At 40.5% G+C, this 12,768-nt stretch overlaps 1 protein-coding gene across 3 annotated transcripts in view; it reads left to right on the forward strand.

The window, feature by feature from the left end:
* Positions 1–12,768, forward strand: part of dgkb (diacylglycerol kinase, beta) — a 794,652-nt gene that overhangs the window by 350,546 nt on the left and 431,338 nt on the right. For all 3 annotated transcript variants that reach the window (XM_087987111.1, XM_087987112.1, XM_087987113.1), the window contains exon 17: positions 11,454–11,539. In XM_087987111.1, the coding sequence (XP_087843237.1) occupies positions 11,454–11,539 (86 nt within the window). The remainder of the gene's footprint in view (positions 1–11,453; positions 11,540–12,768) is intronic.

A 12,768-nucleotide genomic window follows, 5' to 3' on the forward strand; every position in this document is an offset into this window, starting at 1 on the left:
ATATCAATGAAATCTAAATTCAAAGGAGATCCATTTGTCAGTAATATGGCTTTGTTCTTGTTCTGAACCTACAAAAAATTAGTTTCACTGTGATTTTTAGCCCAAAACTGCTGCTGGTGAATTGCTTTATATTGTGCCAAGCCAGCCAATGTCAAAGTCTATATGTCAGCTCAAACCCCACTTATCTAAAGATGTTGATACATGCATGTTATTAACAGCTAGTTATTTCCTTAATCTTCTTGATGCATCTTAAGTGTAATTGTTTAACAAAGTATGGAATAAAGAAGCAAAGTTAAAATCAAATGGATTAATAATTGCTGCCATGATCTATTTGCATATTAGTAGGAAAGGAAAAGGATTACTGTTTAGTCAAGGTCCAAACAGGCCATTTAACTGAAACTCAGAGCATTGTGGAAAACACTTAATCCCATGTTTACTTAATTACATTTTCAATGACTGCTGTACAGTGGTAGGAAGTGCTTGTTAGTAGGAAGATTTCAGAAACATCTCAAAACATATAAATCACTTATATTGTTGCGGTAAACATTTATTTAATGAAGCTCCAAATTCACACAGTATCCAAATGAAAAGTAAAATCTGGCAGTCCCTCTGTTTACACATTCTCTCCGTGTCTGTGTGGGTTTCCTCCGGTTGCTTCGGTTTCCTCCCACAGTCCAAAGATGTGCAGGTTCGGTGAATTGACCATGCTAAATTGCCCGTAGTGTTAGGTGAAGGGGTAAATGTAGGGGAATGGGTCTGGGGGGGTTGTTCTTCAGAGGATCGGTGTGGACTTGTTGGGCCGAAGGACCTGTTATCTGACCAGATTAATTTGACTATCCAAATGTCTAATTTCCAAGTTTATGTTGACAAGGTTCCATGCCAGGACCCACATGCTGACCTATTAGTTTAAAAAAAGCAAAAATGATTGCTGATCCATCCACATGAATGTTTGCATGTTGACAAAGAATAAAGCAAAGTGGATACTGACATGGGGAGGATGGGGGTTTTGGCTGGTTTTAGTGGTATCCAAAACTATAAAGATTTTTGGTGCAGTTGAGTTTTATGCAGAAATAAATTAGCCGTGGAGATTCTGGTTGATCTCAAGTGCTGACTTCAGTGAATTTGCAAACTTAATGGAAGAATACTGAATCTTTTTGGGGAAGTAGATGGAAACACCACATGCAGTTGGCATTTCTGCTCTCTTTCCCAACACTGGGGACAGGACTCCCCTGGCTACCTATGCAGACCTGAAAAATCAAATTAGTTGGGAGAATATTCCACCAGACTTGTCCTTATGACCAAATACACACATCCAGATGATCAATCAACAATCGTGATGATTCTGCTGATATTATTAATAGAGTCATAGAGTCATACAATCTCTAGAACCTCATTCATAGAGTCCAACCAGTCCATTCTGAACATAATCCCAGACTAATCTCATCCCACCTACCTGCTCCTGGCCCATATCCATCCAAACTTTTTCTATTTGTGTACTTATCCAAATGCCTTTAAAACGGTATAACTGTACCCACATCCACCATTTTCTCTGGAAGTTCATTCTACACGTGAACCACCCTCTGTGTCAAAAAAAATACCCCTCGTGTCTTTTTTAAATCTCTCTCCTCTCACCTTAAAAATGGGACCCCTTGTCTTGAAATCCCCATCCGAGGGGAAAGACAACTGCCAATAACTCTACCTATACCTCTGATACAGGAAGGCTTTCAAAAAACAGTGGAAAGATGGAATGAAGCCCACACAATTGTAGGAAGTATCAAGGATTAGACTGATAGATATCCTTAAAAGGTGTTTGGTTACATTTTGTAGAGCACTAAAACCCATTTATGCTGTATTTGTCAGAATCATTGTACCTTCAATGCATTCGATTACATTAGAATGCAAGAAAGGCTTGCTGCTCCCAGAAACTAACACAGCTGTAAATGAAGAGAGGGAAAGGTTTCCTGTACATGGAATACAGAGAAATTGTGAAATGTAATAAGTAGTATTTCCAGGAATCTGATGCAGAAAGGTGAAGGATGTTCTGTTTGAGGTATGCAAATTGATAAGGGAGGTTTGAAAAAGTTGATATGGTGAAATTGTAGTTAATTTTAGTTTTTGAGCAATAGTTTAAAATGCAAAATAAAGAATTACTGCCTCTTTTACAATTTAGTTGATCTTCTTTTCCATTAACTTCAATGGAAATAATGTGTGTATGGTATATTTTGTACAATTTATTTAATTTTCTGAAGGTATGGAGGATTTGAGAGGCTAAATAGGCTGGGGCTATTTTCCCTTGAGCATTGGAGACTGAGGTGGGTTCTTTTAGAGGTTTATAAAATCATGAGGGACATGGATATGGTGAATAACCAAGGTCTTTTTCCCAGGGTAGGAGAGTACAAAACTAGAGGGCATAGGCTGCGAGTGAGTGGGTAAAGATTTAAAAGGAACCTTACAGGCAACTTTTTCATGCAGAGGGTGGTGTGGGTATGGAATGAGTTGCCAGAGGCTGGTACAATTACAACCATTTAAAAGGCATGAATGGGCACATGAATTGGAAGGATTTGGAGGGATATGGACCAAATGCTGGCAAATGGAACTAGATCAGTTTAGGATATCTGTTCGGCATGGACGAGTTGGACCAAAGGATCAATTTCTATACTGTACATCTCTATGACTAAAAGTGGACTGTTGATCTTTGATTTTTCAAATTAACTGTACTGATGCTTTTTTTTACAATGAATGACAGAGGATTCTATACCCAGTTTTGGATAGACCAAGAGTTGTTATTTGGGCATGAATTTTCTGCGAGAGAAATGGGCACATTAGTTCAGAAACTGAAAACAGCACCAAATATTTTTGCAGGGGCACGAATGAGGCAGCTTGTGTTTTGTGCAAGTTGGATTTCCCAGCATCAGAGCTCTCTATCTTCAGCCAATTCAGTGCACTTGTGAAATGAAGAAACTGAAGGTGCTGAATACTGCAAATGTTATAAGCTCTGATAATAACCTGGAGTAATATTGAAGGCTTTAACTCCAGAACCAGCTGTTCTTCTACCCAAGGTGTTCTGGTATAGCTACAAAATGGAAGAAATGTAGAGTCGTACCGTGCAAAAATGAAGCCGATTATGATTTTTGGGTGTCAGTCATCTCAGTCCAAAGACATTACTGCAGAGGTTCCTCATAGTAGCATCTGAAGCCTTAGTATATTTAACTGCTTCATTAACAACTTTTCCACCAACCTAAGATCTGAAATAGGGATCTTTGCTGATGATTAGACCACGTCCACCACCGTTCCCAACTCCTTGCACTGAGGCAGTCCATGCCACTACACGGTAAGGTCTACATAACATTCAAGAATGGTCGAAAAAGTGGCAAGGAGCATCCCTGGTATGAAATTTAAATACAAAATTGCAGGGACATCACAAAATAGATTGTATCACCCCCAACATCCGCACCATCTTTTAAAAACCTGTTGTACACTCAGACAAGCACTGTCAGTCCAGAGCTGCTGAGCACAGTTCCTGACATTAGCCCTGGCCACGCAGATGAGGGAAAATTGGTGCCCTGCTTTGTGGGTAGGAAGCTGGAATTCCTGAACAATGTGTTGGTGCAGATAAGTGCCATCCCTTTCCCCCAGGGCCAGTAGTGGAAGTCAAAGCACCAGACCATGCCAGCTGAGGTTGCTGGATCACAGCAGTCTAACCTGTCTGCAGGAATGTGCACCGAAGCAGGAAGAAGGTCCATTCCACCATCCTAACAACCATCATCCTCGCTCCAATACCTCACGCTCATTCTGTCTCAGGAAATGTACCCATCTCCCACTAAGGTTCATGCTCTCCCTGCAACATCTCCCCTCACTCACTGACATCCAGCCAAGTCCCTGTCGCTGCTAACCCTGCATGCCCTCTGCACTGCTCACTCACTCACCCCCCCCCCGTTCTGTAAATGACAGCATTTCTCTAAATACCTACCTGCCTCTCATTCCAGGACGAAAGCAACCCACAACACGGAAGCTGAAAATGTGTTGCTGGAAAAGCGCAGCAGGTCAGGCAGCATCCAGGGAACAGGAGAATCGACGTTTCGGGCATAAGCCCTTCTTCAGGAAGGAAGAGTCAAAATAGGTGGTGGATTGTCCAACATTCGACCCTCACCCCTTGTGCAGAGAGGATCCTGAGTGTCTGACTCACTGTGTTCAAGTCCCTGTACTGGTAACTGGTATCGGAGGCTGCCCATGACTTACTGTGCCAGGACCCCCTGACTGAAAGTCCCTTGAATTGTCTGACAACTGCTAACAGCAATGTTTTCAGGGTTTTGTGTCTGTGCTAAATGATAAGGTAACACAGCAGACCTGAGAGTCTGGTATATCTGGATGAGGGGAAAGTGCTAAAAGACAAGGCAAGGGTGCCATGAACATCCAGCTAGGCGTAGAGTAAGGAAGCAAACTATGTCTAGTCGATGAGCTGGGTTCCTGTCCCTGAGTGCACGATACCCTTTCTGCAATGTCACAATGATAGTTGCATTTCACCCTGAGGTGTAGCACTGATGTTCAGAAGGGCACTGAAACTGCCATGACTGTTCTTGGAGGCTGGTACATCACCATATTGAATGTCATTGTGTGGGTGGCATTGGATGTGTGCAATGGGTGCCGTGGAGTGCATTCTGAGATGTTGGTGTTTGGCATCCAAAATGGGTGTTCCGTTGGAGCAGGATCTGAGCTAAAATTTGCTTTAACCTGAGTGTCGAGAAATCTTTGTGTTTATTTTACTGATATGCTGTGCACATTTCGTAACATCCTAACATTGCAATGGGCCTCCCTGGACTTCTTGTGCAGTTCTGCCACCTTTGTTGCCATAGCCCACTTCATTCACGCCACTAAGATTATGCCCGTAGATTTGGAACGTGCTTACATGTATAGGCTGTAACTGCAAAGGAGCTTCATGACATAGCTTTTAATCCTCAATGGGGATCTTTAAGGAAGGGAAAGGGGAAGCCTAGAAGGAGTCAGAGGCAGGGAATTTCAGTGCTTAAATAACTCCCCCTAGAAACATAATAACACAGAACATAGGAGAGCGAGCCTTTGGATCCATAGTGTGTGCTTCACTGCTCAACATGATCATTATTGATCCTCTAACTCAATGCCATACAACCATTCTCTCTCCATATCCCTTACATCTTTTGTCTGTCATTCAATATGATCATGACTATCCCTCTACCTCGACGCAGTAACCGTGCTTTCTCCCTGTACCTCTCAACGTATTTGCAATCTAAACATGTATGGATCTCTTTCTTGAATATATTCGGTGATTTGGCCTCCACAGCTTTCTGTTCTAGAGAGTTCCAAGGTTGACTATCCTTCGAGTGAAGAAATGTTTCCTCATCTCAGTCTTAAATGATCTACTTTATCCTGACACTAAATCCCCTGCTTCTAGATTCCCCAATCAGGAAAATATCCTCCCCACATCTAGATTGTCTGTCTAGTTTTGTTAGAAATTTATACATTTCAATCACATCCCCTCTATCTTTTCTGAAGTCTACTGAATATATGCCCAGTTCAAACAATCTCTCTTCATGTGATAGTTCTGCCTAGTGAACCTCTATGTCACCCTTCCTGTTCTTTCTTAGGTTGGGAGATCAAAATTACATTCAGTATTACAGAAGTGTCCAATGTCCTGGACACTGCAGGAAGACATCTCTACTTCTGAACTCAAATCCTCTTGCATTGAAGGCCAATATATCATTTGCCTTCTCAATTACTAATTGTATTTGCTTGTCTATTTTCATTGATTGGTGTACTCAGATATACAGATCCCTTTGTACATTCACTCTTCTGAGTATAATCACCATTTAAATAATAACCTTCCTTTCTGTTTTTCACATTGAAGTGTATAACTTCACATTTGGCCATGTTGTACTGCATCTGCCATGCATTTGCCCACTCACTCAATTTGTCTAAATAATTTTAAAGCCTTCTCGCTGCCCTCAGAACTGATAATCCTGCCCAATTTTGTATCATCAGCAAACTTGGAAATGTTGCATTTGGATCCCTCATCCAGGTCATTTATATCTGTTGTGTATAGCTAGGGCCCATATATTGATTGTTGCAGTATCCCACTGGTCACTGCCTGCCACTTGTAAAGGACCCATTTAACCACCCTCGCTGTTTTCTATCTGTCAACTGATTTTCAATCCATGCCAATTACCCCCCACCCCCATCCCATATACTTGGAATTTTATGGACTTTTATCAAAAGCTTTCAAAAATTCCAAATGTACCCTATCAACTGGTTCTCCCTTATCTGTTCTGCGAGTTACATTCTCAAAGAAACTCCAGATTTTTTAAAGCATGATTTGCTTTTCATAATGGGATTGGACAAAACCAGTCTGGATTTAATGGTTCCCAAATGTTTTGCTGTCAAGATTTTTGTTGTAGAATGTAGCACATTCCCACTTCTGATGTAAGGCTAACTGGTCTGTAATTCTCTTTTAAATAGTGGGGTTATATCTCCCATTCTCTGTTCTCTAGAAGCTCCTCCAGAGTCTATAGAATTTTGGAAGATGACAACAAATGCATACATTATTTCCATGATGACCTCCTTTAGTACCCTGGGATGTTAGTTCTCAGTCCCTGGGGATTTATCAGGTTACAACAGAAATTGGTAGGTTTCCTTGAACAATTGGCTGAGAATCTTGTTGCAGGATGTGACTGAACCCTGCAACAACAGTTGGTCTGGAGAGTCAACATGCTGTTGTGCCCTGTTCACAGGAGAACTGCTGGAAGTTGTCCTACGATCCTTGAATTCTTTGAGAAGGGTAAGGATGCCCCCATGATTATTTTCTTACAATTTGATGTCCTTACCCAGGATGGAGTATAGCTGTTGTCACTATAACTGCTGGCACTCCTCACCTTAAGTTGGTCATTACTGTATCAGTACGCAATCTGATTTTGTCAATGTTATGGTCACCAAAATAACAAAGTCTGTTATTTTGTTTAATGGTGGTTCTCTAAATTCTTTTGATGCTGCAAACGCTTTCATCTGAAGAATGACTAAATGTTGAATGTTAATAGTCATACAGCTTTGTGTAACAAGTGCTTATTGGAAAAATGGACAAGCATTCAGCAAGCTGAACTTTGCACCTTGATTGTTAAAGACAGAAATTCCCACTAAATATTTCAAACTTGACAATTTCCCCAGAATTCCCATTTCGAGGAATTCAGATTCCCATTGTTTCAAATGGATCAAAGGCCATTCTCCTTTGTGCATTTCTTAAAGCTATCTGCTTCTAAGAAAAATAAGCTAAACACATCGCAGTTAATTTACAGTTTAAGTAAGTTCTTTATCTGATGACATTTAAACATTTCGTTCTAAGAACATTAGTCATAACCGATATATCCTGCTTTTGAAGTCACTAATTCTCCTGTGTTTAGAATTGACCATCTGAGAATGTTTCTATTTTAGTGAAGTTATTTCAAGCAGGCTCTCTGAATAGCCATGTTCCAAAGAGTTGTAATACTTTGTAGGATAATTCTTTTCGCACTTCTCAACTTCAGAAGAGCAAAAAAGACAAAAATAAAAATTAAATAATTTGTAGCACCAGATGGAACAAGTACAGCAGAACGCCACTAATTTGAACCGGTTGGAAATGAACACAGTTCTTGTGAGTAATTTATTCTGACTAGTGATTCATCATTCAAGATTTGATATATGGATTCTGATTGCTGTACAGAAGATGAAGGAATAGCATCAGCAACCATTTATGTTTTAAGACCAGAGGGAGAATTGCCATTTAAGTATTGTTTTACAGATAACACAACATTCCAAAGCGTAGACAGTCTGCAGTCAAGAGGTCTGCAGCACAGAAGAAAGGCTGTCTTAGCCCATTGCCTCCATGCCAATCAAAAGCAACCACCTAACTATTTCCTAACTATTTCCTATAAGTATTTCCTATTTTCACTTTCCAGTCCTTGTCCTGTAGTCTTGTATGCCCTGGCATCGCAAAACCACACCTACATACTTCTTAAATGATATGAGGGTTTTTGCCTCTTTCACCCTTGCAGAGCAGAAGTTTCAGATTCCCACTACTGTCTGGGTGAAAAAGTTGTTCCTCACATCTCCTCTCAACCTTCTACCCCTTGCTTTAAATCTATGCCCTCTGGTCAGTGGTCCCTCCATCTAGTGGAAAAGTTTCTTCCTTTCTCCCTACTCTATCTGTGCCCCTCATAATTTTATGCATCTCAATCATGACCCCTCTTAATTTCCTGTGCTCACTGGAAAACAACCCCAGTCTGTCCAATCTCTGTTCATAACTGAAACTCTCAAGTCCAGGCAGTATGCTGGTAAATCTCCATGTCCTCTCTATCCAGGCCTCTCTGTATTCTATAAGTTTCAATCAGATCCTCCCCTTGTCCTGCTGAACTCCATGGAGAACAGACCCAAAATTACCAAACTACTTCTCATATAACAAGCCATTAATCCCTGGGATCCTTCTCGTTTCACTTCTCTGGACCCTATCCAATGCCAGCACATCTTTCCTTAGATATGGGCACAAAACTGTTCACAATATTTTAAATGTGGTCTGACAGCTTCAGCAGTACATTTCTGTTCTTGTATCCTAACCCTCTTGAAATGAATGCTAACATTGCATTGGCCTTCCTAATTGCCAACTGAACCTGCATCTTAACCTTAAGAAAATCCTGAACTAGGACTTCCAAGTGCCTTTTTGTCTCAGATTTCTGAAATTTTTCTCTGTTTAAAAAATAGTATAGACCTCTATTCTTCTTACCAAAGTGCATAATCTCTCACATTCCCGCTATGTATTCCATCTGCTGCTTCTTTGCCCACTTACCTAGCATATCCAAGGAAGGCCTTGTGCAGCCTCCCCATTTCCTCAACACTACATGCCTGTCTACCTCGGTAAAAACAATGACTGCAGATTCTGGAAACCAGATTCTGGATTAGTGGTGCTGGAAGAGCACAGCAGTTCAGGCAGCATCCAAGGAGCAGTAAAATCGACGTTTCGGGCAAAAGCCCTTCATCCGGAATACAGGCAGAGAGCCTGAAGGGTGGAGAGATAAGTGCCTGCCTGTCTACCTATCCTTGTGTCATCTGAAACCTAACACCAGTGCCCTCGGTTCCTTTGTCCGGTTCATTAATAACATGAATGGGTGTGGTGTGAACAATGACACCTGGGGAACTCCTCTAGTCACCAACTGCTATCCTGAAAAAAGATCCCCTTATCTTGACTCTCTGCCTTCTTCCAATCAGAGAATCCTCTATTTGTACCAGTACCTTGCTCCTAAGACCTGTGAACTTATTCAGCAGCCTCTTGTGTAGAACCTAGTCGAAGGCCTTCTCGAAATCCAAATAGATCACATCCACTGGCTCTCCTTTGCCTAACTTGCAAATGCAAGCTTTAACTTATAAGCATGACTTTCGGGCTTGAGGTTTTTTTTCTTTTGGATCTACCAATCATCTGAACAGGTGTACACCTAATATTACTGTTGGTAGCTCAAGATATTGGTCTGACTATGTGGTCTAGTACTCTGAAGTTCTCAAGGCATGTTTTACATAAAAGCTGACAAGTCTTTGCTGTTAACCTGGGGCAACAGGAAGTGGCCATAGCACCCATAAGTATTGTGATCCAAACTTTAGGTGTTGAGACTGCTGGTGATTGTTTGAAAACTTAACATGCTTTCTCTAGTAAGATTACAAATAATTAATTTGAATTTAAATAATGACAGTGTAACAGCAGTTCATAGTTTGGTACATCTGCAAATTTCTAGATATGAATTTTGTTGTTGGGTCTCAAAAATATAATGCTATCGTTCCCAAACTTTCATGAGTTATTTTAACAAAAACTTTACCAAATAGTTTTTGATGTTGAAAGAGCTCTTCAAAAAAGTTTTGCTTTGAAAATAAAACTGTTTCATAATTTTACCATGCATTGGACCATTTTATCCATGAATTGTTTTGATGACAGAATAATAGTTTATTACAGTAGGTCGCAACTAAGGTAAAAAGAAGTTCTTAGTAGTTGAAATGGTTGATATGGAAATACAAAGGGCCAGATACCTGCATATCAGGGCTGAGAATCAGCTTGACTCATATTTCAAACTGGATTTTATTTGTTTAAAAGCCAATCAGCTGAAATGATAAATTTGCACCATTTCTCCCCCCAATATATGGAGAAGAAATGGTGCAAATCCAGAAATGTTAAAAGGGATGAACAGGTTAGAAAGTAATTGCAAAGACAAATTTGATTTAAAGTTTTCTGTTGAGAAGAATTGCATACAAAAGCAAAGACAATTGGACCATAAATGAGACAAGATAAAAACAATGACTGCAGATGCTGGAAACCAGATTCTGGATTAGTGGTGCTGGAAGAGCACAGCAGTTCAGGGAGCATCCAAGGAGCACCAAAATCGACGTTTCGGGCAAAAGTCCTTCATCAGGAATAAAGGCAGAGAGCCTAAGCTAGAAGAGGGTGGAGTTGGGGAGAAAGTAGCATAGAGTACAATAGGTGAGTGGGGGAGGGGATGAAGGTGATAGGTCAGGGAGGAGAGGGTGGAGTGGATAGGTGGAAAAGGAGATAGGCAGGTAGGACAAATCTGGACAAGTCATGGGGACAGTGCTGAGCTGGAAGTTTGTAACTAGGGTGAGGGGGAAGGGGAAATGAGGAAACTGTTGAAGTCCACATTGATGCCTTGGGGTTGAAGTGTTCCAAGGCGGAAGATGAGGCGTTCTTCCTCCAGGCATCTGGTGGTAAGGGAGCGGCGGTGAAGGAGGCCCAGGACCTCCATGTCCTTGGCAGAGTGGGAGGGGGAGTTGAAATGTTGGGCCACGGTGTGTTTCGCACTGGAGGCAAAAGTTTATAGTCCTGTGGATATTTATCAGAATGTGGAGACTAACTTGCACGGAAAGGTGCACTGATGAAATCAAGAGTGTTTGAGGGGAATTTGATGATGGTGCATAACATGACAGAGGGAATAGTTGAGGTAAAGTTGAATTCCTTCTCATGTTGTATAAATTGAAGTTACAAGATTATAATCTTAAGTAAAAGAACACAATACATAAAAGGAGAAACTGAGAAAAATCTCTTCATGCAGGGAGTTTTCATAATATCAAATCCTCTGCGACAGTTGATAATTGATGGTAAGATGATTGTAAAAATTAAAATGATTCTGGTTAATTAATTACTGGAAGAATTAAAAAAAAGAGCACAGGGAGAAAGCAGCAAAATGGGAATAGTTTAAGAAAATAGCAAGTTTAATATCAGCCCCATGGACTTAAATTCTTCAGAGATGGAATACATTAAACTGCTTTCCCCAGATTTAAGATTTCTTCATTTTGGAGGGGCAGGGTGGGGGGATGTGAGGAGAGAGGGTGGGGAATTGTGAGTTTAAAACAAACCACATTGTCGAAAATGGTTTGTTACAACTAAATCACTTTTTCTTTAGGTTAAACTTTTTCCGAGATGTTCCAGACTTTAGAATCTTGGCTTGCGGTGGAGATGGAACAGTTGGATGGATCCTAGATTGCATAGGTGAGATTGTTAGCTGTATTAGACTCCATCAATATACCCAGGATGATGGATAATAGTTGGCACTTTCCAAGTTCATGACAAATTGGTTAGTATCTGAAATATGTAATTGTGCCAAATTCTTAGATCAAGGCTCTTATGTGATTTTCTTTCTGTTTTATGGCCTAATCTAACCACTGTTTTTATTTCAGAAACTTGAGTGCTGAAATTTACAACTGCAGGGGTTTATTAAATGGTTATAACATTCTGAAGGAATTCTAGGGATTCAAGTTGAAAGAGTAAGCTATGTATTGAATAAAACCAACAAGGAGGTTTTTAGATCCCTGATGTCATGGCCAGTTTATTTTTTAAATAAAGTTTCATGTTTTAATGTATAAAGTTTGTAATTGCACTCCCCCAAAAAAAACACACCTTTATTTCATTTCACACATTCCACTAATCCATCTCTTAAGAACTGTTCGATTTGAATTACTTTTACAAAAGGGGGGGATGAAGGTATGGTGCTAACATCACTGGACTAGTAATCCAGAGTATATTGCACTGGGGATGCAGATTCAAACTCCCACATGTCAGCTGATGAAATTTAAGTACAATTAATAAATCTGTGATTGAACTAACAATAAAACTACTATTGTTTATCGTAAAAACCCTTTGGCTTCACTAATGTTCTTAAGGGTAAGACATGCGCTATCCTTACCTGGTCTAACCTAGATGTGACTCCACACCCACAGCTATGTGGTTGACACTTAACTGCCCTCAGAAAAACCCAGCAAACCACTCTATCGCTGAGGCAGGATCGGCAGGAGGCTGGAAGAACACAGTAAACCGGGCAGCATCAGGAGATGGAGAAGTCGATGTTTTGGGTGTAACCCATCTGCAGGACTGCTTCCTGCCCTATAGAAGGGTTACACACAAAACATCGACTTCTCCACCTCCAGATGCTGCCCAGCTTGCTGTGTTCTTCTAGCCTTCTACCTGTCCACTTCGAATTCCAATGTCTGCATTTTTTTTGTCTATATCTGAGGCAAGATCCTCAGACATTTTCAGCAATGACCACCTACTGTGGAAGAAAAGAACGTGATTTGCACTTTGATTTCATAACAGTGACTTTTTTTCTATTTTAAGTCAGTGAATTTCTAATAAATGCAAGATATAAATTGCGTGGCTTGACACAGTTAAAGAATGGCCCACTAGAAAGAAGAGCATTCTTAATGTGCTGCTATATTAAAAAC

The sequence above is a fragment of the Chiloscyllium plagiosum genome, unplaced genomic scaffold, assembly GCF_037043375.1.
Source record: "Chiloscyllium plagiosum isolate Xiang-an unplaced genomic scaffold, Cpla_swu_hap1 HiC_scaffold_5, whole genome shotgun sequence".
NCBI classification, from domain to species: Eukaryota; Metazoa; Chordata; class Chondrichthyes; order Orectolobiformes; family Hemiscylliidae; genus Chiloscyllium; species Chiloscyllium plagiosum.